We start from the raw sequence: 26,183 nt of genomic DNA, 5'->3' as shown, positions 1-26,183 counted from the left end.
TGGGTTTTTTTACTCCAGGCATTAAAAAACATACAGAAATGGAAATAAGAAAGAACCAAGTATGTTACTAGCTTTTTAGTTTGTTACAAGAATTTTCGTAGTCTCATTCAGTATCCTGTGCTGTCCATTCGTTTTTGTTCAAGTATAATTTAATTAGGCCTAGCTTTATCTTCATATTTTTTAATTTAAATGTTTTTAAACATCGTTAGCTGGAACATAATGAACTCTTACTACAAAGGAGCAAAAGTGAGATTAGAGTATTTGGCATAGTACGTGGGGAAGCCAGTGTTCAGACATTGGATGCTATTTGGATGTTAATTGAATAAAGGAATAAAGAAAACAGTGGTATAGCCTAGCTTCTTAAAATAAGCAAAGTGGGTATTTTAGACTCTAAATGAGTGCCTTAATACAATCTTCTTACTCTCTTTCAAAAACTAAAATTTTCATATAAAAAGATCCTGTTTTGTTTCGACATAATCCAGTATTTATGTGTTGAGGTTAGGAGGGAGGTGGAATATAGATGAAATAAGATTCGTCTTGAGAGTTGTAGAAGCAGGATAAGTGCATGAGGGTTTATTTCACTGTTCTCCCGTGATAAAAAGTAAGAAAAGAAAAAGAGAAACTCCAGTACTTAAAAACCTTTGCACAAAAGATAGAAGCTTGTGTACTGGCTACTTTTGGAGAAATAAAGAATCAGTCATTTTTGCCTTAAAGCTAAAATAGGGAGGTACTAGTTTCACTTATAGAGGTTTACTTAGTTCTTGAAATCAGTTCTGCTTTGCAATGCAGGGGGTTTTTTTGTTTGTTTTTTTAACAGCTTTATTGGAGTATAATTGCTTTACAATGGTGTGTTAGTTTCTGCTGTATAACAAAGTGAATCAACTATACATATACATACATCCCCATATCCCCTCCCTCTTGCATCTCCCTCTCACCCTCCCTATCCCACCCCTCTAGGTGGTCACAAAGCACCGAGCTGCTGATCTCCCTGTGCTATGCAGCTGCTTCCCACTAGCTAGCTATTTTACATTTGGTAGTGTATGTATGTCCATATATACACTACCACTCTCTCACTTTGTCCCAGCTTACCCTTCCCCCTCCCCGTGTCCTCAAGTCCATTCTCTACGTCTGCTCGTCTTTATTCCTATCCTGCCCCTAGGTTCTTCATAAGCATTTTTCTTTTTTTTTTAGATTCCATATATATGTGTTAGCATACGGTATTTGTTTTTCTCTTTCTGACTTAACTTCATTCTGTATGACAGTCTCTAGGTCCATCTACCTCACTACAAATAACTCAATTTCGTTTCTTTTTATGGCTGAGTAATATTCCATTGTATATATGTGCCACATCTTCTTTATCCATTCATCTGTCGATGAACACTTAGGTTGCTTCCATGTCCTGGCTATTGTAAATAGAGCTGCAGTGAACATTGTGGTACATGACTCTTTTTGAATTACGGTTTTCTCAGGGTATATGCCCAGTAGTGGGATTGCTGGGTTGGGTTGTATGGTAGTTCTATTTTTAGTTTTTTGAGGAACCTCCATACTGTTCTCCATAGTGTCTGTATCAATTTACATTCCCACCAACAGTGCAAGAGGGTTTCCCTTTCTCCACACCCTCTCCAGCATTTATTGTTTGTAGATTTTTTGGTGATGGTCATTCTGACCGGTGTGAGGGGATACCTCTTTGTAGTTTTGATTTGCATTTCTCTAATGATTAGTGATGTTGAGCATCCTTTCATGTCTTTGTTGGCAATCTGTATATCTTCTTTGGAGAAATGTCTGTTTAGATCTTCTGCCCATTTTTGTCTTGTTTATGTTTTCCTTTGCTGTGCAAAAGCTTTTAAGTTTCAATAGGTCCCATTTGTTTATTTTTGTTTTTATTTCCGTTTCTCTAGGAGGTGGGTCAAAACGGATCTTGCTGTGATTTATGTCATGGAGCGTTCTGCCTGTGTTTCCCTCTAAGGGTTTTATAGTGTCTGGCCTTATATGGCCTTATATTTAGGTCTTTAATTCATTTTGAGTTTATTTTTGTGTATGGTGTTAGGGAGTGTTCTGATTTCATTCTTTTACATGCAGCTGTCCAGTTTTCCCAGCACCACTTATTGAAGAGGCTGTCTTTTCTCCATTGTATATCCTTGCCTCCTTTATCAAAGATAAGGTGACCATAGGTGCGTGGGTTTATCTCTGGGCTTTCTTTCCTGTTCCATTGATCTATATTTCTGCTTTTGTGCCAGTACCATACTCTCTTGTTTACTGTCACTTTGTAGTATAGTCTGAAGTCAGGGAGCCTGATTCCTCCAGCTCCATTTTCCTTTCTCAAGATTGCTTTGGCTGTTCGGGGTTTTTTTTTTGTTTCCATACAAATTGTGAAATTTTTTGTTCTAGTTCTGTGAAAAATGCCATATGTAGTTTGATAGGGATTGCATTGAATCTGTAGATTGCTTTGGGTAGTAGAGTCATTTTCACAATGTTGATTCTTCCAGTCCAAGAACATGGTGTATCTCTCCATCTGTTTGTATCATCTTTAGTTTCTTTCTTCAGTGTCTTAGATTTCTGCATTCAGGTCTTTTGTCTCCTTAGGTAGGTTTATTCCTAGGTATTTTATTCTTTTTGTTGCAATGCTAAATGGGAGTGTTTCCTTAATTTCTCTTTCAGATTTTTCATCATTAGTATACAGAAATGCAAGAGATTTCTGTGCATTAATTTTGTATCCTGCTACTTTACCAAATTCATTGATTAGCTCTAGTATTTTTCTGGTAGCATCTTTAGGATTCTCTATGTATAGTATCATGTCATCTGCAAACAATGACAATTTTACTTCTTCTTTTCCGATTTGGATTCCTTTATTTCTTTTTCTTCTCTGATTGCTGTGGCTAAAACTTCCAAAACTATGTTGAATAATAGGGGTGAGAGTGGGCAACCTTGTCTTGTTCCTGATCTTAGTGGAAATAGTTTCAGTTTTTCACCATTGAGAACGATATTGGCTGTGGGTTTGTCATATATGGCCTTTATTATGTTGAGGTAAGTTCCCTCTCTGCCTACTTTCTGGAGGGTTTTTGTCATAAATGGGTGTTGAATTTTGTCGAAAGCATTTTCTGCATCTATTGAGATGATCATATGGTTTTTCTCCTTTAATTTGTTAATATGGTTTATCACATTGATTGATTTGTGTATATTGAAGAATCCTTGCATTCCTGGGATAAACCCTGCTTGATCATGGTGTATGATCCTTTTAATGTGCTCTTGGATTCTGTTTGCCAGTATTTTGTTGAGGATTTTTGCATCTATTTTCATCAGTTATATTGGCCTGTAGTTTTCTTTTTTTTGTGGCATCTTTGTCTGGTTTTAGTAGCAGGGTGATGGTGGCCTCATAGAATGAGTTTGGGAGTGTTCCTCCCTCTGTTATATTTTGGAAGAGTTTGAGAAGGATAGGTGTTAGCTCTTCTCTAAATGTTTGATTTGAATTCGCCTGTGAAGCCATCTGGTCTTGGACGTTTGTTTGTTGGAAGATTTTTAACCACAGTCTCAATTTCAGTGCCTGTGATTGGTCTGTTTATATTTTCTGTTTCTTCCTGGTTCAGTCTTGGAAGGTTGCGCTTTTCTAAGAATTTGTCCATTTCTTCCAGGTTGTCCATTTTATTGGCATAGAGTTGCTTGTAGTAATCTCTCATGATCCTTTGTGTTTCTGCAGTGTCAGTTGTTACTTCTCCTTTTTCATTTCTAATTCTATTGATTTGAGTCTTCTCCCTTTTTTTCTTGATGAGTCTGGCTAATGGTTTATCAATTTTGTTTATCTTCTCAAAGAACCAGCTTTTAGTTTTCTTGATCTTTGCTATCGTTTCATTCATTTTTCATTTACTTCTGATCTGATCTTTATGATTTCTTTCCTTCTGCTAACTTTGGGGGTTTTTTGTTCTTTCTCTAATTGCTTTAGGTGTAAGGTTAGGTTGTTTATTTGAGATGTTTCTTGTTTCTTGAGGTAGCATTGTATTTCGATAAACTTCCCTCTTAGAACTGCTTTTGCTGCATCCCATAGGTTTTGGGTCGTCATGTCTTCATTGTCATTTGTTCCTAGGTATTTTTTGATTTCTTCTTTGATTTCTTCAGTGATCTCTTGGTTATTTAGTACTGTATTGTTTAGCCTCCATGTGTTTGTATATTTTACAGATTTTTTCCTGTAATTGCTATCTAGTCTCATAGTGTTGTGGTCGGAAAAGAAACTTGATACGATTTCAATTTTCTTAAATTCACCAAGGCTTGATTTGTGACCCAAGATATGATCTATCCTGGAGAATGTTCCATGAGCACTTGAGAAGAAAGTGTAATCTGCTGTTTTTGGATGGAATGTCCTATAAATATCAATTAAGTCCATCTTGTTTAATGTATCATTTAAAGCTTGTGTTTCCTTATTTATTTTCATTTTGGATGATCTGTCCATTGGTGAAAGTGAGGTGTTAAAGTCCCCGACTATGATTGTGTTACTGTCGATTTCCCCTTTTGTGGCTGTTAACATTTGCCTTATGTTAAGGTGCTCCTATGTTGGGTGCATGAATATTTACAATTGTTATATCGTCTTCTTGGACTGATCCCTTGATCATTATGTAGTGTCCTTCTTTGTCTTTTGTAATAGTCTTTATTTTAAAGTCTATTTTGTCTGATATGAGAATTGCTACTCCAGCTTTCTTTTGATTTCCATTTGCATGGAATATCTTTTTCCATCCCCTCACTTTCAGTCTGTATATGTCCTTAGGTCTGAAGTGGGTCTCTTGTAGACAGCATATATACCGGTCTTGTTTTTGTATCCATTCAGCCAGTCTATGTCTTTTGGTTGGAGCATTTAATCCATTTACATTTAAGGTAGTTATCAATATGTATGTTCCTATTACCATTTTCTTAATTCTTCTGGGTTTGTTATTTTAAGTCTTTTCCTTCTCTTGTGTTTCCTGCCTAGAGAAGTTCCTTTAGCATTTGTTGTAGAGCTGGTTTGGTGGTGCTGAATTCTGTTAGCTTTTGCTTATCTCTAAAGGTTTTAATTTCTCCGTCGAATCTGTATGAGATCCTTGCTGGGTAGAGTAATCTTGGTTGTAGGTTTTCCCCTTTCATCAGTTTAAATATGTCCTGCCACTCCCTTCTGGCTTGCAGAGTTTCTGCTGAAAGATCAGCTGCTAACCTTATGGGGATTCCCTTGTATGTTAATTGTTACTTTTCCCTGCTGCTTTTTTTTTTTTTTTTTTTTTTTTTAAAAGGATTTTCTTATTTTTATTTATTTATTTATTTATTTTTGGCTGTGTTGGGTCTTCGGTTCGTGCGAGGGCTTTCTCCAGTTGCGGCAAGCGGGGGCCACTCTTCATCGCGGTGCGGGGACCGCTCTTCATCGCGGTGCGCGGGCCTCTCTCTATCGCGGCCCCTCCCGTCGCGGGGCACAGGCTCCAGACGCGCAGGCTCAGCAATCGTGGCTCACGGGCCCAGCTGCTCCGTGGCATGTGGGATCTTCCCAGACCAGGGCTCGAACCCGTGTCCCCTGCATTAGCAGGCAGATTCTCAACCACTGCGCCACCAGGGAAGCCCTTCCCTGCTGCTTTTAATATTTTTTCTTTGTTTTTAATTTTTGACAGTTTGATTAATATGTGTCTTGGCGTGTTTTTCCTTGCTTTCGCCGTTTGATATTACATGGGGCTGGGAGGCCTCTGGTGGTCCAGTGTCCTGAACTCAGCTCTCCCACCTCAGAGGCTCAGGCCTGACACCCGGCCAGAGCACCAAGACCCTGTCAGCACCCGGTCTCTCTTCGGAAGACAGGGCTGGGCCTTGAGAGAGACAGAAGACGTGGAAGTGTGTGGGTGGTCTCTGCAGTCAAAAGTCCTGAGTTCCAGTGCTGACTTTCCTGCTAACGGGTCTTTAGCCTCTGTTTCTTTATCTGCTCGTGTTGGAGGGTCTCCTGCAGAGTCGGGGGTGGCTGTGGCTCACTGTTGGGACAAGGACACTGGCAGCAGAAGTTCTGGGGAAGTACTCCTTGACGTGAGCCCTCCCAGAGTCTGCCATTAGCCCCACCAAAGAGCCCCATCCCATGACTCTTTTTGAATTATGGTTTTCTCAGGGTATATGCCCAGTAGTGGGATTGCTGGGTCGTATGGTAGTTGTATTTTTAGTTTTTTAAGGAACCTCCATACTGTTCTCCATAGTGGCTGTATCAATTTACTTTCCCACCAACAGACAATGCACGGTTTTTTAACAGCTAAAATGAAGTGTGGCCATCACAAGTCATCCTGTGCAACCTAACTTCCTCTTTTTTCAATTCTGGTGGTTACTTAGTTTCCAAATAACACTCATAAATAAGAGTCATGATTCTAAGTACCAAAAGAGATTGTGCAGATGTAAGAAAACCATTGGAGATTTTTCCATTTAAAAAAAATTTAGGTCCTCTATTGATACCTTAGATATTACTTAAATAATGAAGAAGATTCTGGCACTTAATAATATATTGAAGTGTTAATATAGATTGAATAGCCTTCCTAAAAAACCTTTGTAGTTAAACAAAAAGGAAAGACAAGGTTTTACTGAAAATGTGCCAGGTAGGAATGTTTTCTAACCTCGGTGAGACCAAAATTCTAGTAAGTAGACTGGATTATCCCCAGATTAAAACAATTATGCTATAAAATGTTTCCCAAGTATGGAGTGTGAAATAATTGTAGATGGTAAAAAGTCAAACTTTTTTTAACTGTATTTATTTTAATGTGTTTTAGGGGGTACTAATTAGTACTGTCAGACCCTTGATTTTTCAAATATTTTTACTTAGGTAAACCTTAAATAGATATTTGTTTTAAAGTTATTCAATTTAAAGAAAATTACTGTATAAATAGTACTTCCATGCTGCTCATGCATGTGCCAGAAATTGTGGTGATGCCCAAAAACTTCTGACCAATGCTTAAAGTGGGAATTTTGCAATAAAGTGTTTAATGCCAGACAGTAAAGTGCTGCTAAAGGGGTACAAAGTACCAAACATTACTTAATTATTTTAAATTTGTTATAGAAACTTGATATTTTCATCTACTATATACAATAGTTTGTCTTTTAAAATAGCAGAAAAGTTATCATTTAGTTACCAACTCCGTGGAACAGGTAGAATTTTCAAATTAATATACATTGTTTTAACATAGTTTGGAAACTACAAATTATAAGCCTTGACTGGAGAGATCCAACAATGCATGCTCCTTTTACTTGAAACGTCCCCACAATAATTTGTAGGGATACTATTCTAAAATTATAATGGTACCTCCCTCCCCCAAAAAAGTAGTTTCATAAACGTAATTTCATCTTAGACACAACCATGGAGGAATATAATTATTCCTTATATTTAAGATACCTCTGTACATTCAAACATTCTAGAACATTGGTCTCATAAAGCTGCAGTGACTTTATTTTATAAGTAAGAAAGATTAGATGTAGAGGATACATGATTTATTATCTAAGATCACAGAGCAAAGAAATTAGGAGTTAGTAGCAGAGCCAGGAGTAGAACTCCATTCTCACAACTCTTAATCTAATAGTCTTTCTAGTGTTCCATAATAAATATGATTTTAAAATAAAGTGAGAAATAAAGTCTGGTAAAATTTTCTACTGATTTACTCCTCCGAGGTCTATTGTCGATATTTAGTTAAATAAATAAGATTTTAGAAATTAGTTCATCTTTATATTTTATTTGTGTTGTTCAGATAGAGAACATTTAACAAAAACTGGTAGAAAACAAAAATATAAATACTACTTCAGTGAGAAATGAAACTCAAACTTTAATCAGACATAAATGCACTAGCAGTATTGCATTGTAGTTGGACACCTTTTCACCATCTTAGGTGACATTATGGTAATCTTGGCTATTAGTTACCATATGAATTGATTTCCCTTTTCTCCTGCTATAAATTGTGGGTAATGATGCTCTTTTCCCCTTTGAGGAGATATTGAGGTGGTTATGTCATTTACATGTTGCTCTTCCCCAGCAGAGAAGTGCCAGCCTGATAGAGACAGGTTGTGAGGATCAAGCATGTGTGTCAGTTTCAGCTAGATGCTTCACTTGTTTAACAAGCTGTTTCATGCTGTGCAGTACAAATACTGTTTAAAGTTGCCAGTAATTTATGACTTTGTGATTTTTGCTTCCTTACAGATCAAAGGTCCACCATCAAAACACCAAAGACTCAAGACACAGAAGATGATGAGGGGGCTCAGTGGAATTGTACTGCCTGTACTTTTTTGAACCATCCAGCCTTAATCCGTTGTGAACAGTGTGAGATGCCAAGGCATTTCTGAGCCAAGAGGCCCTATATCTTCCCTAAAACCACATCTGAAGTTCAAGAAACTAGTCTGTCATCAGGGGAAAAGTTTCACTGCTACATAGGATTTTGTCAAATTGAAGGTGTGACAAGATGGTGTTGTGCTAATGTTAAATGTCAACCCACAGAGCTAATAATACCTCAGTCTAATATCATGGGCAGTTGAAATTCATCACATGAAGGTAATCTGCTGAAAGACTTGGTTGCCCACTGCCTAACCATGTACAGTGTTACCAGTAGCCCATTAAGGATAATTCTCAATATATTAATACCTAGGTGTTCCCAGTACCTTTTCCCCTCATGTCACTACTGAATTTTGACAGGAGGAAGGAATAGAACAATGGCTTTTTTTTTTTTTTTAAAGCTTTCGGTGAAACACTACAAACATGAAGAAAAGGAACAAGGTTTAACTATTTAAAAACTGTTTGCTGCCATATAGTGCCAATGGATAGGGGAAGAACTTCACAAATCTGTGGTACTCTTGGCCTTGTCTTTGTCTTCCCTGAAAACGTCTCCACTCTGTGAAGCCAGCATCTAGGGTCTAAAGATGAAAAGAAAAGCAGCACGCATTGTCTGTACAAACATGGAGTGAAATATCCCAAAGCTTTTCCTACTGTACAGATCTCTCGAGTCTGCTTTAAGTGATTTCTTTTCTTCCTTATTATTTTCTTGTATTTCTATATGTATAGTGTAATAGTCTTTTGTTAACTAATTTTCTTTTTTCCTTTTAGTGATTAAGCACGATCATGTCCCTTTTTAAGCCTTACCTGAGAGAAGCAATGCCTTAAGATAAAAAAAGCATTAATGAAATGAAACTATGCACAAAATAACTTTCCTCTACTTATTCTGTACTTTGCCCTCATGAGTGCCGATGTTCTGTGAAGACATACAGATGCTGCACAGTGAATTGCAGAAAATATTACAAGACTTACGTCTATAGGTCACACTATATACTGACTTTAGCAGTGGGTAACACAACACAGTGTTTTATCTTCCACAGGGAAGCTTAAAACAAAAGATATTTTTAACCCACTGACAGCAACAAGGTTAAGCTTGCTTTATCTGCCTCGTGTCCCGCAGAACTCTCACAAGAGATTACTATTGGGAAAGTACAGTTTCAAAACCAGCAACAGCAGCAGTACCTACAGCCCTTTTTTCGGAGAGAAGTTTAAATGCTTTACTGTTGGGGCAGTCCGTTTCTAAACCTGACTTGGTGGCAGTATCATGTATATTTATAAAACAAGGCTAGTCATATTTAGGACAACTGAAGAAGAGCTGGAAAAAAGAAAAACAAGCAAACTTGAACACTGAAGCAACCTCAAGCATCTCTTTATTTTGATGATATATTTTTATAAGGAAAATAAATATTCAGATGATCAGGAATGTATATAACTAAATGAAATCAAGAAAAAGAAATAACAGTATGCATTTTAAAAAACAACTATGGAATTATATATCAGTGCTTAGAATGGGGCTAAGGGAAGTGCTGAAATGTAGCAAAAGATAGGAGGTAATGTAGACTGTCACCCACTGTAAATGTTTGCAAATGAATATTTTTAAATAAACAGGATTATTACAGGTGATTCTATATGAATGTCAAAGCCTTAGCTTCCAGGCTTTGCATCTTGTATATGGGAAGAACTATGACAATCCTAGTTAATTAGACAATAAACTCAAAGCCCTTACCTTTGATGCATTTTGTTTTAAAAATAGGCCTTGTTTTTCAGCTTCATCTGCAGTTCTATGTGAAGATTGATAAATCAGTTTTTACTTGTTTTATTAATAAAACGTAATTTGGATATCTTGAGTTGATGGTTTTGTGATTTAGCTGGGTAAAAACTATCTTTGTAACAGATAAGTTATTTATAAAAATTAAAAAACTTATATTCTAATGTGGATTTTGTGACTTGTTTTTAAAGTTTGTGGGACAGGAGATAATTTATGCCCCAGCAGAACATTTGATAGTTAATATAAACCAGAGAAAACTCATTCTCTAGAGTCTTCTCATGACATCATGGCATTCCACTGCATTTCTTGGATTATTTGTATCAATTTCCCCAGGCTTCTTTTTAACTAATGAATGAAAGCAATCATGTTTCAGCTAAGGCAGAAAAATGAATATTGCTTTTTTCAGAGTTTATTATAGCTTTTTCTTTCATTTCTTTTGGGGTTTTTAAACTTTACCCCGTTGTTGAAAATGTGATTTCTTGGGCCATTTAGCCTGAGTAGCCATTTAGTTAATATTTGCTCTCTCGTATTATGTGGAAGTGCTGAGGATGGTGGTGCTTCTCTTGAAGAGAACCTTTACATTGAGTTTTCAAAAAATTATGACTCAGTTTTTCTGAGCTTGAAAAGAGCAGAGTAGCCCTTGCTGATCTTGTTGTGACATAACTTACAGAAAGCTCTGCCTTGCCTTGACTGGTCTTTGAAACCTAGTAGGACAAGGACATAAATATTCTTTGCCAGGGAATATGAGGTCTGGATATGTTGGTGGTCTGGAGACTACCTTCAGGAAATATTGCACTAAAATAGAATTACAGGTACTAAGAGCCTCAGATGGAAAGATGGACTTCATTTCTCATTGCTGATCATCCTTGGGTGCTGACATTCTTTATATTGAAAGGGGAGGTGGGCAGTTAGCGGTTCATGTAAACTGGACTTCTCAGGAAAACTTTTATTTTTAACAAAATGTTGGCCGATATCTACTATATAACTAGTATGTTATACAAAGATGCACGTTGTATTGAGAATTTTTGTGGAAAAAATATAAAAATTTATTTTTCTTTTACAATTTCCATTTTTTTAAATGACAAGCAGGGCCAAACTACAGTGTAATATTAATTGACTTTATATTGGAGAATTGAAATTGTACATAAACTCATATCTATGATAGCTCAAAACTATATTAGCTATTAACTTTTAACTTATATTTTAATCAAAGCGTGTATAAATAGCAAGGTTAACTGACATTTCATCAGTTTCCTCTATCCCGGTTTAATGTTGATGGGAAGTTATAGTGAACAATGATAAGTTTAAGTAAATGGTATGAGATATAATCGTCAGTCTGTGAGTAATTGAACTTGACTGTGTTGCCTTAGAAAATAATATTAAATGGCACCAAAGGCCATTCCAGATTTGATATCTGCGTGCCAGGTAGTAGCATAGTTTCCTATATAATATTACAAAATACTTATATTTCTCCGTGACAAGTGAACATATTTTTTTTTTGGTTCTAGTTTTTAGAAACTATAATTGTATCCATTATACTTGAAGATGAAATGACTCAGGGCTGCATTTTAATTTTTATTGTTTCCATCTGAAAATACAATTAGGCAACTGAGAGAAAAGACTTCCTCTAAAGAAAGTACAATTTTGTAGCTTTATATTTGTTAAATTGGATTTCCCCCCCCCCCCCTCAATATGTAGTAGGCTGTTTGGTGTTTTTTGTTGTTGTTCTTGTTGTTTTTTTAAGGGAGTGTAGTTAGTCATTAAAAATGCTTGGTAATGCATTGTCTTTGCAACTATAAATTTCTTCCTGTATTGCAAGTTCAAAAATAGAATTGCCATGTTACAGTACAATAGTTCATTAATTCACCTAGTTATTTAAGAAGGTTATGAAAGCAGTTGCATTTTTAATACTGTGCCACCTTATTCCCCAGATAGACCCCTCAAACCTTAAGAGTCAGGACAGTTGGGATCCAATTCGGGCATCTCCCTAGATTTACTCTGTAACCCTGGGATAGTCCCTTGCTTTTCTTTCCTTGCCTTGTTAAAGGAAGATAATTATATTAATGTTAAACCCTGCTCACAGAGGTGTTGAGGGGCTTAATGTGAAACTATCTGAGCCAACCTCTTTTCTCTCTAGGAACCGGATTATCCTAAAACAGTGGGTTATGTTTCTGTATGAATGGGTTTTGAGGCATTTTTCTCAACAGTATTAATGAACAGATTGGTAAGTTTACTATTTATTTCTCTGAATTGGTATAGGGACATCTCAGTCGATCAGAATTTGTTATTTCAGTCACTGTAATTCTTTCCCTCTTTTAAAGTCAAAAGGTTGATTGCTTTGCAAAGGTTACAAAGCTGACCTGAAGATCAAGTGTGTTTATATTTCTCTTGCATGTCCAGCTCTCTAAAGAATGTACGTTTTATGATGGAGAATAGCAAATTATTTCTCTAGGAAAATAAACACTTTCTTCAAAGGAATTAGTCCAGTGTTTGCACATCTGCATATTTGTTTTAAGCCTAAAATTGACCCAAGGTCCACTTCATTCTAGCCTCTGTTTACAGATCCCCTTCTTTTACCTCTTTTTTTTTTCCCCCCTCTTCTGAGGGCAGAAATACATCTCTCCTCTGATCCCAACTGCATTCGGCCCTCCATATCTGCAGGTTCTACATCTTCGGATTTAAGCAACCACAGATCAAAAATACTCAGGAAGGGACTTCCCTGGTGGTCCAGTGGTTAAGAATCCTCCTTCCAAAGCCACGGTTTGATCCCTGATCAGGGAACTAAGATCCCACATGCCACAGGGCAACTAAGCCCACACGCTGCAACTACTGAGCCCACGCACTCTGGAGCCCGTGTGCCACAACCAGAGAGAAACCCACGCACCGCAATGAGCCCACGCACTGCAACGAAAGATCCCGCATGCCACAAGGAAGATCCTGTGTGCCGCAACTAAGACCCAACGCAGCCAAATAAATAAATAAATGTTGGGAAAAAAATACTCGGGAAAAAAATTCCAAAAACTTCCAAAAAGCAAAACTTAAATTTGCTGTGCACCAGCAGCTATTTACATTGTATTAGGTATTATAAGTAGTCTAGAGATCATTTAAAGCATAAGAAATACTACACCTTTTTATATAAGGTACTTGAACATCCTTGGATTTTGAATATCTTGGGGGCGGTCCTGGAACCAATCCCCCGTGAATACCAAGGGGCGACTTACATAGTAAAACCATTACAACTTACCAACCTACATTCCAAAAATGCTTATTGATCCTCATAGCATACTGAATAAATACTGTGGTATCTTCAACGTGGCAATGCTTTCCAGAGAGTTTAAAAACAAAAAAGCTGGGCTTCCCTGGTGGCGCAGTGGTTAAGAATCCGCCTGCCGGGGCTTCCCTGGTGGTGCGGTGGTTGAGAATCTGCCTGCCAATGCAGGGGACATGGGTTCGAGCCCTGGTCTGGGAAGATCCCACATGCCGCGGAACAGCTGGGCTCGTGAGCCACAATTGCTGAGCCTGCGCGTCTGGAGCCTGTGCTCCGCAACAAGAGAGGCCGCGATAGTGAGAGGCCCGCGCACCGCGATGAAGAGTGGCCCCCACTTGCCGCAACTGGAGAAAGCCCTTGCACAGAAACGAAGACCCAACACAGCCATTAATTAATTAATTAATCTTAAAAAAAAACCTAGCTGTTTATCCTCAAGCAACCACTCTCTTTAAAAAAAAAAGAAAAGAAAAAACCACAGCATGTTATACTAGATATATCATTCACATTATAAACACATCTTTTAAAAAAAAAAAAAGAATCCGCCTGCCAATGCAGGGGACATGGGTTTGAGCCCTGGTCCGGGAAGATCCCACATGCCGCAGAACAACTAAGCCCGTGTGCCACAACTACTGAAGCCTGCACGCCTAGAGCCCGTGCTCCACAAGAGAAGCCACTGCAATGAGAAGCCTGCACACTACAACGAAGAGTAGCCCCTGCTCGTCGCAACCAGAGAAAAGCCCACGTGCAACAATGAAGACCCAAAAGCAGCCAAAAATAAATAAATAAATAAATAAAATTAAAAAAAAAAAAACTCCCTCCCACCTATGAAACCACCATTAGTTCCTAGTAGGCTCAGTGCCTTTCGCACTGTGATCTAATTGGTTCTGCCTCTGGCTTCTTCCTCTCACCTTGCACCTGCAGCTAGATTAAAGAGAGAACATCATCTCCATGCTCTCTTCAGAAACCTCTACTGTTTCCCCATTGATGACTGGGCTTAACTTGTACAATTCTGTCGTCTTTTCAGGATGGTTTGTTACTTTCCAACAGAATACTCTTCCAGCTAAATTGGCCTCATCATTTCCCTGAAGAGATCTTGCACCGCCCCACATCACCCCAATGTACTTTTGTCCATCCCATTTCCCCTGTCTCTACTTAAGTTTAACCTTTCAAGCATCAGGTCAAGGGTCAAGGTTGTGAGAACTTTCCAAACTGCACCTTCTCATGGCACTTGCTATATTTTCTGCCCATTTGGCATTCACTGCTACTTTGACCTCTCCATTTACATCCTGACAGGGCAGGTATTGTTACACACCCCCTTTGTGTCCTCACAGTAAATACCCTATGTACAGCAAGAAGTCAATAATTGTTGATGGTGGTAATGATTCTTGAGGACCAAGTTAATTTCTAACATTTAATTCCAAGTTAATCAGTGGGTACAGCCATTTTGAACTTGATATGTATTTTCTCATAGGACCAATATCATAAGTGATAGGTTCCCAGGCCAGATCACTAATTAACTGGAATGCTTTGCATTTGAAATACTGAAATAAGGTGCAGTACTATTGGGGTAAGTAAATTAACAATGAAATTAAGTGAAAATGTTTCAAATCTCTTATGTGCGTTTCTGGAAGAGGGTGGAGAACTAGAGACCTTTGTGGATATTCTGGAAGATTCAGAAATTTGGCATTTGAAATTGAGTCTCCTGATTCTGTTACATCTGATTTCACTTTAGAGCTTTAATTTTGCCTTTTTCTTAGGTAAAGATGCTTGCGTGGCTTGTTCTTAAACATAACGAGGATCGATTTTTTTTTAATTCACAATTGAAGCAGAGAAGGACATGAGAGAATATTTTTCCTGAGAAAACTGGTCTAGAGAAGAGGAAAGAAAGAAGAAAGTGGAATGTGAAATGTGAAATAACTCCTCCCCTTTCCCAAGAAGGGGGTGGAAAGACAGGCTTCCGACTAAAGGAACAATAGCAGAGAGCAGGGACTAGGTGTATATTTGTGACTCAGGCATGTATAACCAAGACACTGCCTGTGTGATGGGCACCATGAAACAAGGGTACATTTTATTACACGAATTGGCTTGAAGTCATAATGACTATCTTTTGGGGTTTTAATAGAATTATTTCACAAACCCTTTCACTGAAGCACCAGATTCAGTATCCCAGAGCATAATTACATTACTATCAAATGGTAAAAACATACAGCAAAGTTTTTTAAACTTGTCACTGTATTTCTTTATCAACCACAATCTTATTCTTTTCTACTGTTCACAACCATTAACGTACCATAGTTAAAGGCACTGACTTCACATTACATGAAACAAATGGACTCCACATACCAAGACAAATGAAATAAAGAATAAGCAGGACTCTCTGAAAACCTTCGGCCAACTGGCATTTTTTTCCTCTGAGCACATGTGCTCTGACATCTACGTTCACTACAGTGCAGAAATCTTGAGACCTCCTTGAGTTGTATGAAGCTTTCGTTTTTCATGGCATTTTTTACATAGTCATGAGTCCACAAGTAAAAGGATTTTGTTACTATATTGAGTCATTGGGTTCTATTTTCTCAGGTTTCTACAAGGATACAGAGGAAAAAATGCCCTTCTGTTCTCAAAGAATACAATTCAGTAACCCTTCAGCTTTCTCCTCTAGACAGAATAACGACCTTCAGTCTTTCCTCATACACTCTGTTTTCCTTTCCTAAGGCCCCAGCTTCCTCTACCACGCTTTATGAATTATAATTGGACATAGAACCTTTGGCATCTTTATTCATTCAGAAAATGGGCTTAGGGCTTCCCTGGTGGTGCAGTGGTTAAGAATCCGCCTGCCAATGCAGGGGACACGGGTTCGAGCCCTGGTCCGGGAAGATCCCACATGCCGCGGAGCAACTAAGCCCATGCACCACAGCTACTGAGCCTGCGCTCTAAAGCCTGCGAGCCACAACTACTGAATCCCACGCTCCTAGGGCCCGTGGTCCGCGATGAGAAGCCACTGCAATGAGAAGCCCGTGCACCACAACGAAGAGCAACCCCTGCTTGCCGCAACTAGAGAAAGCCCGCGCACAGCAACGAAGACCCAATGCAGCCAAAACTTAATTAATTAATTATTAATTGATTGATTAAAATAAGAAAGAAAATGGGCTTAATGCTTGTTTTCTGGCACTTGTATGTCCTGTGCTTTTGGCTACACGTTTGGGGCATGTGGGAGGTTTCCTCCTGTGGCGTTTGTCACACAGCTCTCTGCCTATGCTCTTCAGGGTGATTTCATGGACTCAGTTGACCTTAGAATTGTGCTACCCAGTTACTCACTCCGGTTTTTGCTTTTGTTACATTTTGTTTTCTTAATCCATCAGTGCTTTTACTTCACGGCTACTGACTTTATGCTGTTGTGGTTTTTTTGTTTTGTTTTTTGGGGTTTTTTTGGCTGTGCCACGTGCCCCAACCAAGGATTGAACCCAGGCCACTGCAGTGAAAGCACGAAGTCCTAACCACTTGACTGCAGGGAATTCCCTATGCTGTTTTTTTTTTTTTTTTTTAAAGTAATAACTAGGATTATTACTTATAACATTATACCAGAACATATAAGATTTTTAGACGTTTCCTGTAATGTCTGAAACATTTATATTAACATATTTCCATACATATTTCCATACAAATACAAATATAAGATTTTTAGAAATTTCATGTTGTAATGTCTGAAACATTTATATTAACATATTTCCATACATATTTCCATACAAATACAAATATAAGATTTTTAGAAATTTCATGTAATGTCTGAAACATTTATATTAACATATTTCCATACAAATAACCCAATGAAAGTTTAGTATTAGTTGTTTTGTTTGTTTTTTTATACTGCAGGTTCTTATTAGGCATCAGTTTTATACACATCAGTGTATACATGTCAATCCCAATCGCCCAATTCAGCACACCACCATCCCCACCTCATCACAGTTTTCCCCCCTTGGTGTCCATATGTCCATTCTCTACATCTGTGTCTCAACTTCTGCCCTGCAGTCTGGCTCATCTGTACCATTTTTCTAGGTTCCACATACATGCATTAATATACGATATTTGTTTTTCTCTTTCTGACTTACTTCACTCTGTATGACAGTCTCTAGATCCATCCACTTCTCAACAAATGGCTCAATTTCGTTCCTTTTTATGGCTGAGTAATATTCCATTGTATATATGTACCACAACTTCTTTATCCATTCGTCTGTTGATGGGCATTTAGGTTGCTTCCATGACCTGGCTATTGTAAATAGTGCTGCAATGAACATTCGGGTGCACGTGTCTTTTTGAATTACGGTTTTCTCTGGGTATATGCCCAGTAGTGGGATTGCTGGGTCATATGGTAATTCTATTTTTAGTTTTTTAAGGAACCTCCATATTGTTCTCCATAGTGGCTGTATCAATTTACATTCCCACCAACAGTGCAAGAGGGTTCCCTTTTCTCCACACCCTCTCCAGCATTTGTTGTTTGTAGATTTTCTGATGATGCCCATTCTAACAGGAGTGAGGTGATACCTCATTGTAGTTTTGATTTGCATTTCTCTAATAATTAGTGATGTTGAGCATCTTTTCATGTGCTTCGTGGCCGTCTGTATGTCTTCTTTGGAGAAATGTCTATGTAGGTCTTCTGCCCATTTTTGGATTGGGGTGTTTGTTTCTTTGATATTGAGCTGAATGAGCTATTTATATATTTTGGAGATTAATCCTTTGTCCGTTGATTCATTTGCAAATATTTTCTCCCATTCTGAGGGTTGTCTTTTCGTCTTGTTTATGGTTTCCTTTGCTGTGCAAAAGCTTTGAAGTTTCATTAGGTCCCACTTGTTTATTTCTGTTTTTATTTCCATTACTCTAGGAGGTGGATCGAAAAAGATCTTGCTGTGATTTATGTCAAAGAGTGTTCTTCCTATGTTTTCCTCTAAGAGTTTTATAGTGTCCAGTCTTACATTTAGGTCTCTAATCCATTTTGAGTTTATTTTTGTGTATGGTGTTAGGGAGTATTCTAATTTCATTCTTTTACATGTGGCTGTCCAGTTTTCCCAGCACCACTTATTGAAGAGACTGTCTTTTCTCCATTGTATATGTTTGCCTCCTTTGTCATAGATTAGTTGACCATAGGTGCGTGGGTTAATCTCTGGGCTTTCTATCTTGTTCCATTGATCTATGTTTCTGTTTTTGTGCCAGTACCATATTGTCTTGATTACTGTAGCTTTGTAGTATAGTCTGAAGTCAGGGAGTCTGATTCCTCCAGCTCCATTTTTTTGCCTCAAGACTGCTTTGGCTATTCGGGGTCTTTTGTGTCTCCATACAAATTTTAAGATGATTTGTTCTAGCTCCGTAAAAAATGCCATTGGTAATTTGATAGGGATTGCATTGAATCTGTAGATTGCTTTGGGTAGTATACTCATTTTCACAATGTTGATTCTTCCAATCCAAGAACATGGTATATCTGTCCATCTGTTGGTATCATCTTTAATTTCTTTCATCAGTGTCTTATAGTTTTCTGCATACAGGTCTTTTGTCTCCCTAGGTAGGTTTATTCCTAGGTATTTTATTCTTTTTGTTGCAATGGTAAATGGGAGTGTTTCCATAATTTCTCTTTCAGATTTTTCATCATTAGTGTATAGGAATGCAAGAGATTTCTGTGCATTAATTTTGTAACCTGCAACTTTACCATATTCATTAATTAGCTCTAGCAGTTTTCTGGTGGCAGTTTCAGGATTCTCTATGTATAGTATCATGTCATCCGCAAACAGTGACAGTTTTACTTCTTCTTTTCCAATTTGTATTCCTTTTATTTCTTTTTCTTCTCTGATTGCCATGGCTAGGACTTCCAGAACTATGTTGAATAATAGTGGTGAGAGTGGACATCCTTGTCTCGTTCCTGATCTTAGAGGAAATGCTTTCAGTTTTTCACCATTGAGAATGATGTTTGCTGTGGGTTTGTCATATATGGCCTTTATTATGTTGAGGTAGGTTCCCTCTATGCCCACTTTCTGGAGAGTTTTTATCATAAATGGGTGTTGAATTTTGTCAAAAGCTTTTTCTGCATCTATTGAGATGATCATATGGTTTTTCTTCTTCAATTTGTTAATATGGTGTATCACATTGATTGACTTGCGTATATTGAAGAATCCTTGCATCCCTGGGATAAATCCCACTTGATCGTGGTGTATGATCCTTTTAATGTGTTGTTGGATTCTGTTTGCTAGTATTTTGTTGAGGATTTTTGCATCTATATTCATCAGTGATATTGGTCTGTAATTTTCTTTTTTTGTAATGTCTTTGTCTGGTTTTGGTATCAGGGTGATGGTGGCCTCATAGAATGAGTTTGGGAGAGTTCCTTCCTCTGCAATTTTTTGGAAGAGTTTGAGAAGGATGGGTGTTAGCTCTTCTCTAAATGTTTGATAGAATTCACCTGTGAAGCCATCTGGTCCTGGACTTTTGTTTGTTGGAAGATTTTTAATCACAGTTTCAATTTCATTACTTGTGATTGGTCTGTTGATATTTTCTGTTTCTTCCTGATTCAGTCTTGGAAGGTTATACCTTTCTAAGAATTTGTCCATTTCTTCCAGGTTGTCCATTTTATTGGCATAAAGTTGCTTGTAGTAGTCTCTTAGGATGTTTTGTATTTCTGCGGTGTCTGTTGTAACTTCTCCTTTTTCGTTTCTGATTTTATTGATTTGAGTCCTCTCCCTCTTTTTCTTGATGAGTCTGGCTAATGGCTTATCAATTTTGTTTATCTTCTCAAAGAACCAACTTTTAGTTTTATTGATCTTTGCTATTGTTTTCTTTGTTTCTATTTCATTTATTTCTGCTCTGATCTTTATGATTTCTTTCCTTCTGCTAACTTTGGGTTTTGTTTGTTCTTCTTTCTCTAGTTTCTTTAGGTGTAAGGTTAGATTGTTTACTTGAGATTTTTCTTGTTTCTTTAGGTAGGCTTGTATAGCTATAAACTTCCCTCTTAGAACCGCTTTTGCTGCATCCCATAGGTTTTGGGTCGTCGTGTTTTCATTGTCATTTGTCTCTAGGTATTTTTTTATTTCCTGTTTGATTTCTTCAGTGATCTCTTGGTTATTTAGTAACGTATTGTTTAGCCTCCATGTGTTTGTCTTTTTTACGTTTTTTTCCCTGTAATTCATTTCTAATCTCATAGCGTTGTGGTCAGAAAAGATGCTTGATATGATTTCAATTTTCTTAAATTTACTGAGGCTTGATTTGTGACCCAAGATGTGATCTATCCTGGAGAATGTTCCGTGTGCACTTGAGAAGAACGTGTAATCTGCCGTTTTTGGATGGAATGTCCTATATATATCAATTAAATCTATCTGGTCTATTGTGTCATTTAAAGCTTCTGTTTCCTTATTTATTTTCATTTTGGATGATCTGTCCATTGGCGTAAGTGAGGTGTTAAAGTCCCCCACTATTATTGTGTTACTGTCGATTTCCTCTTTTATAGCTGTTAGCAGTTGCCTTATGTATTGAGGTGCTCCTATGTTGGGTGCATATATATTTATAATTGTTATATCTTCTTCTTGGATTGATCCCTGGATCATTATGTAGTGTCCTTCCTTGTCTCTTGTAACATTCTTTATTTTAAAGTCTATTTTATCTGATATGAGTATAGCTACTCCAGCTTTCTTTTGATTTCCATTTGCATGGAATATCTTTTTCCATCCCCTCACTTTCAGTCTGTATGTGTCCCTAGGTCTGAAGTGGGTCTCTTGTAGACAGCATATATATGGGTCTTGTTTTTGTATCCATTCAGCCAGTCTATGTCTTTTGGTTGGGGCATTTAATCCATTCACGTTTAAGGTAATTATCGATAGGTATGTTCCTATGACCATTTTCTTAATTGTTTTGGGTTTGTTTTTGTAGGTCCTTTTCTTCTCTTGTGTTTCCCACTTAGAGAAGTTCCTTTAGCATTTGTTGTAGAGCTGGTTTGGTGGTGCTGAATTCTCGTAGCTTTTGCTTGTCTGTAAAGCTTTTGATTTCTCCATCAAATCTAAATGAGATCCTTGCTGGGTAGAGTAATCTTGGTTGTAGGTTCTTCCCTTTCATCACTTTAAGTATATCATGCCACTCCCTTCTGGCTTGCAGAGTTTCTGCTGAGAAATCAGCTGTTAACCTTATGGGGGTTCCCTTGTATGTTATTTGTCGTTTTTCCCTTGCTGCTTTCAGTAATTTTTCTTTGTCTTTAATTTTTGCCACTTTGATTACTATGTGTCTCGGCGTGTTTCTCCTTGGGTTTATTCTGTATGGGACTCTCTGCGCTTCCTGGACTTGGGTGGCTATTTCCTTTCCCATGTTAGGGAAGTTTTCGACTATAATCTCTTCAAATATTTTCTCTGATCCTTTCTCTCTCTCTTCTCCTTCTGGGACCCCTATAATGCGAATGTTGTTGCGTTTAATGTTGTCCCAGAGGTCTCTTAGGCTGTCTTCATTTCTTTTCATTCTTTTTTCTTTAGTCTGTTCTGCAGCAGTGAATTCCACCATTCTGTCTTCCAGGTCACTTATCTGTTCTTCTGCCTCAGTTATTCTGCTATTGATTCCTTCTAGTGTAGTTTTCATTTCAGTTATTGTATTGGTCATCTCTGTTTGTTTGTTCTTTAATTCTTCTAGGTCTTTGTTAATCATTTCTTGCATCTTCTCAATCTTTGCCTCCATTCTTATTCCGAGGTCCTGGATCATCTTCACTATCATTATTCTGAATTCTTTTTCTGGAAGGTTGCCTATCTCCACTTCATTGAGTTGTTTTTCTGGGGTTTTTTCTTGTTCCTTCATCTGGTACATAGCCCTCTGCCTTTTCATCCTCTCTGTCTTTCTGTAACTGTGGTTTTTGGTCCACAGGCTGCAGGATTGTAGTTTTTCTTGCTTCTGTTCCCTATGCTGTTTTTATAGAAGCTTTTTTTTCCTAATGTTTTAAAGTATTTAAACTTTAATTTCTCTTTCAGTGTTAACCATCCATCCAAAATTAATCCTTTTCTACGTACTGAGCATTTTCTCAGTAGGTTTGTCTGTGAGTCACCAGGAGACGAGCAGAATGGGGTGGGGATTCTTAGCCTCAGGACCAAACGTGACTCAGTCCTTGATAACATCTTGGAACATCTCTACTCGGCACGTCCTCAGACTACACAGTTCACCTGAGAGCCCAAGAACCTTTCCTGGCTTGATAATGAGATGCCCAGGAGATTATCTACCTCATATTCCACTTCCCTGTTTCTCTTTAACAGGTAGTCACGTTGATCTGACAAGGTTTGCTTCTTCGGCAGATGAATTGGGCACTGTGTAATTTTCAAAATATGATTAACACCTGCTTTTTACTACGTTAGGCACTGTTCCAAATGCTTTACAAATATTAACTCATGCGATCCTCATAACAACCCAAAGAGGTAGAGGATATGATATTCCCATTTACAAAAGAAGAAGTGAAGCAGAGAGGTTAAGTAACTCTCCCAAGGTCACACAGCTAATAGGACCAAAATTAAAAACCGAGCAGTCTGACTCCACTCATGCTTTTAACCACTACAGTGAGCTACCTTCAGGTTCTCCTGAGGGGCTTGCAGATGGATTTTTATTGCTATTTATTCCAAGGTAGCTATAGTAAGTGATCAGCTCTCAGTCTCTGGAATCTTCTTTCCATCTGAGGAGAAATTCTGCATTTCAATTTTTGCTACTCCCCCTTCCGCTAGCCTTCCTAGTCTTACTCCTGCGAGTGAGGACAGGGTCTCTTGTTCTGTTCACCACTATGTACCTGCTCCCCATGTGGGCCTGGCACATTGAGGTTCATAACAAATTTAAAGTTACCTGATAAATTTGGTGACCTAGTATAACTTTATTTTTCTATTATTTTCCCCCAAATGCTTCTCAATATCACATTCCTCCCATAGGCCAAGCATTGTGTCAGATGACATGGCAGATACAGTCACTGCCTTAGAGCTTACAAAAGGGAAATCAGTACAGTCAGTCCTTGTTATTCTTGGAATTCCATAAAATTTGTGAATTTGTCTACTCACTATAGTCATTCATGGACATGCACAGACCGATGAAAATTTTGAGTTTCCTGACACTCAGGCTCAGGTCAGACAGACAAGGTGAGGACCCTGCCTTTTTGTTTCAGCTCTCCTACTATAAACACCTGTCCTTTTTTATGGTCTATTTAGTGCCATAGTTTTTGCATTTTTGTGCTTTTTATTGGTGATTTTGCTGTTTACGATGACCCCCAAGCATAGTGCTGAAGTGCTGTCTAGTGTTCCTGAGTTCAGGAAGCCCAGGATGTGCCTAAGGAGAAGAGACGGTGTGTCAGGTTAAGCCTCGTTCAGGCGTGAGTCATGGTGCTGCCGGGGAAGTCAAAGTCAATGAGTCAAGAGTACCTATGAAACACACATAGAAACAAGGTCATGTATTACTTGGTTGATGAAAACGTTGTGACCAGAGGCTCATGGGAACATAACCCTGTATTTCCCTAGGAGTAGGAGTTTCGTATTCACTAATACAGTGTTTGTGGAGACTTTACAGAACACAACTACCATAAATAACAAGAATCGACTATAATTATAAGGCAAGTGCTGTACCGAGGGGTACAAAGTTCAGTGATGGGAGAGATGACTTCTAATGGTTGAGTCAGAGACAACTTATGAAAGGGAGGCATTTGAAATGGGACTCACGATAAGCGGGAATCTGACAGAGGTGGGAAGACATTCCAGGTGTGGGAAACAGTGTGAGCCCCAGTGGAGTCTAGAAGCTACAGGGGCTGTGCAGAGATCTGCAGGGAACCTCGCTTGGCTGAAAGGTGAGTACAGGTTGGGAAGAAAAGACAGGAAAGGTAATTTGGACCATTCTGTGGAGGATGATCGAGAGTGTGCTTAATTTAATAGGCAATAATGAGCCATGGAAGGTTTTGGGGTAACTTGCCCAAGGAAATGAAAACAGAAGTCCACGTAGCAAGTTTACTCATTATAGCCCAAAACTGCAAACAACCCACATGCCCATCAGTAGGTGAAGGGATAAACAGATGTGGTCTATATATACATTGGAGCACTACTCAGGATTAAAAAGGAACAAATACTGATACAACAACATAGACGAATCTCACATGCATTATGCTGAGTGAAAGAAGCCAGACAGAGGAGTACATTCTGTATGATTTCATTATTGTGAAATTACAGAAACAGCAAAGCTAATCTATAGTGACAGAAAACAGAGCAGTGGGATAGAATTCACTGAAAAGGGCACAAAGGAACCTTTGGGGTGATGGATGTGTTTACATCTTGATTGTGGCAAAGTTACATGGGTGTATCCATTTGTCAAAACTCATTTAAAAATGGGAATTTTTGTATAAAAATTACACAATTTATGTGAGTGTACTTTATTGTATTAAAACAGTACATATTAAAATAAATTAATAAATTTAATCTTAAAAGAAACTTTAGGGGAGGAAACATCTGTTTTAATACCTTGGGGGGAAAGCTGATGAACAAACACCCATGAGAAAGACAAATAAGGGGAAAAGCAGAAACACAAAACAAGTTGCCAGCTAGGTGCCCTCTTAGTAATTATCAGCTATAAGGTGGAACCTTGTCACATCTGAAGTTTAAAGACTCACAGACATCATCCTATGTGAGAATTTCAATTATCTATACTGTCACTAACTTGTATCTTACTTACAAGTACATAGTAGTAGTGTATATAGGAACTCCTGGGAAAGCTATATCACCACTGTCTATCAGATAACCAATATACCTGGTCAGTTTTCTTCTCAAACCATTGACTGAATTAACGCTAAGCAAGATGAGGTCAACCTGTGCTGAGGAGCATTGCGTCGTCGTCTGTTCTAGGGAGCTCAGCGTGAGATCAGTGGCCACGAGGACGCTGTGAAAGTGGCCAGGTGAACTCTGCCACATGTACACCGAGATCAGTGCTGTCCGAGGACTTTGAGTCCTCAGGTCCTTCCAGAGGATCATTCTTCGTGAGGCAGGGAGGAGCTGCCTTGTCCTGGCGGTGCTCACTCACGTGCACCAACCACTGCATGTTCCATAAAGGGACACAGCATCAGCACCCCAAGGACACAGCCTCTGGCCTTCTGGCAACTGGAATTCTGCAGCACAAACAGATGTTCTTCAGGGAGCGACCCGTGTTTAGCTTTCCCAGTTTTGACTGCCTTTTTCCTAAACTATTCGTTTAATTCTAGTAATTCTCTTGTATATAAAATTAACATCTCTGGTTACACTCACTATGTAACATTTTATGCTGACAAATCCCGAACAACTATCAGATGCTTCTGCTTTCCAGAGTTAAACCTTGATTTAGAAATTTCATTTCTTTTTTATTCATTCAAAACATGCAGTCCTATGTGCCAAGCACTCTTCTGGTTCTGGGGACACAGACTCGGCGTTACGGTTACCACTGTGCCCGCCTGTCCCCCGGGACCTCTCACAGCCCAGGACTGCCTGTCACGTGCCTTCTCTGTATGTTGCCCAGTTGCTTTGAGAGTGGTCTTGTCACATTTTGGTTTCAGGTTCTCCCATTAGTAGCATGCGCTCAAATTCAAGAGAATACATTTCTAGTAGTTTTGGGGGATTTTTGGGTTTTTCTGTTTTGTTTTGTTCTGGCTGAGTCTCAGGGCATGTGGGATCTTAGTTCCCCAAGGAGGGATCGAACCCACGCCCCCTGCAGTGGAAGCGACACCAGGGAAGTCCCGAGAATACATTTCTAAATGTGAGCAACCATTTCTTTTACTGAAGAACGATAAACTGTGATACTTTCCTGGCTTCTGCTTCTGTGATATAGTGGAGAACCTCACTTGTCAAGACGCGTTGCAAAATGCTCCAAAAATTAGCTGT

The 26,183-nt window shown here is 38.4% G+C and overlaps 1 protein-coding gene across 4 annotated transcripts in view; it reads left to right on the top strand.

The window, feature by feature from the left end:
- Positions 1 to 10,123, top strand: part of TAB2 (TGF-beta activated kinase 1 (MAP3K7) binding protein 2) — an 84,959-nt gene extending 74,836 nt beyond the window's left edge. For all 4 annotated transcript variants that reach the window (XM_057527947.1, XM_057527946.1, XM_057527945.1 and 1 more), the window contains one exon: positions 8,159 to 10,123. In XM_057527947.1, coding sequence (XP_057383930.1) covers positions 8,159 to 8,301 — 143 coding nt within the window. In that variant the 3' untranslated portion in view covers positions 8,302 to 10,123. The remainder of the gene's footprint in view (positions 1 to 8,158) is intronic.
- The last annotated feature ends 16,060 nt before the right edge of the window (positions 10,124 to 26,183 follow it).

The sequence above is a fragment of the Balaenoptera acutorostrata genome, chromosome 14, assembly GCF_949987535.1.
Source record: "Balaenoptera acutorostrata chromosome 14, mBalAcu1.1, whole genome shotgun sequence".
In the NCBI taxonomy this organism is placed as follows: domain Eukaryota; kingdom Metazoa; phylum Chordata; class Mammalia; order Artiodactyla; family Balaenopteridae; genus Balaenoptera; species Balaenoptera acutorostrata.
The sequence above is the reverse complement of the archived record's forward strand: the minus strand, read 5'-3'. Positions and strand labels throughout refer to the sequence as shown.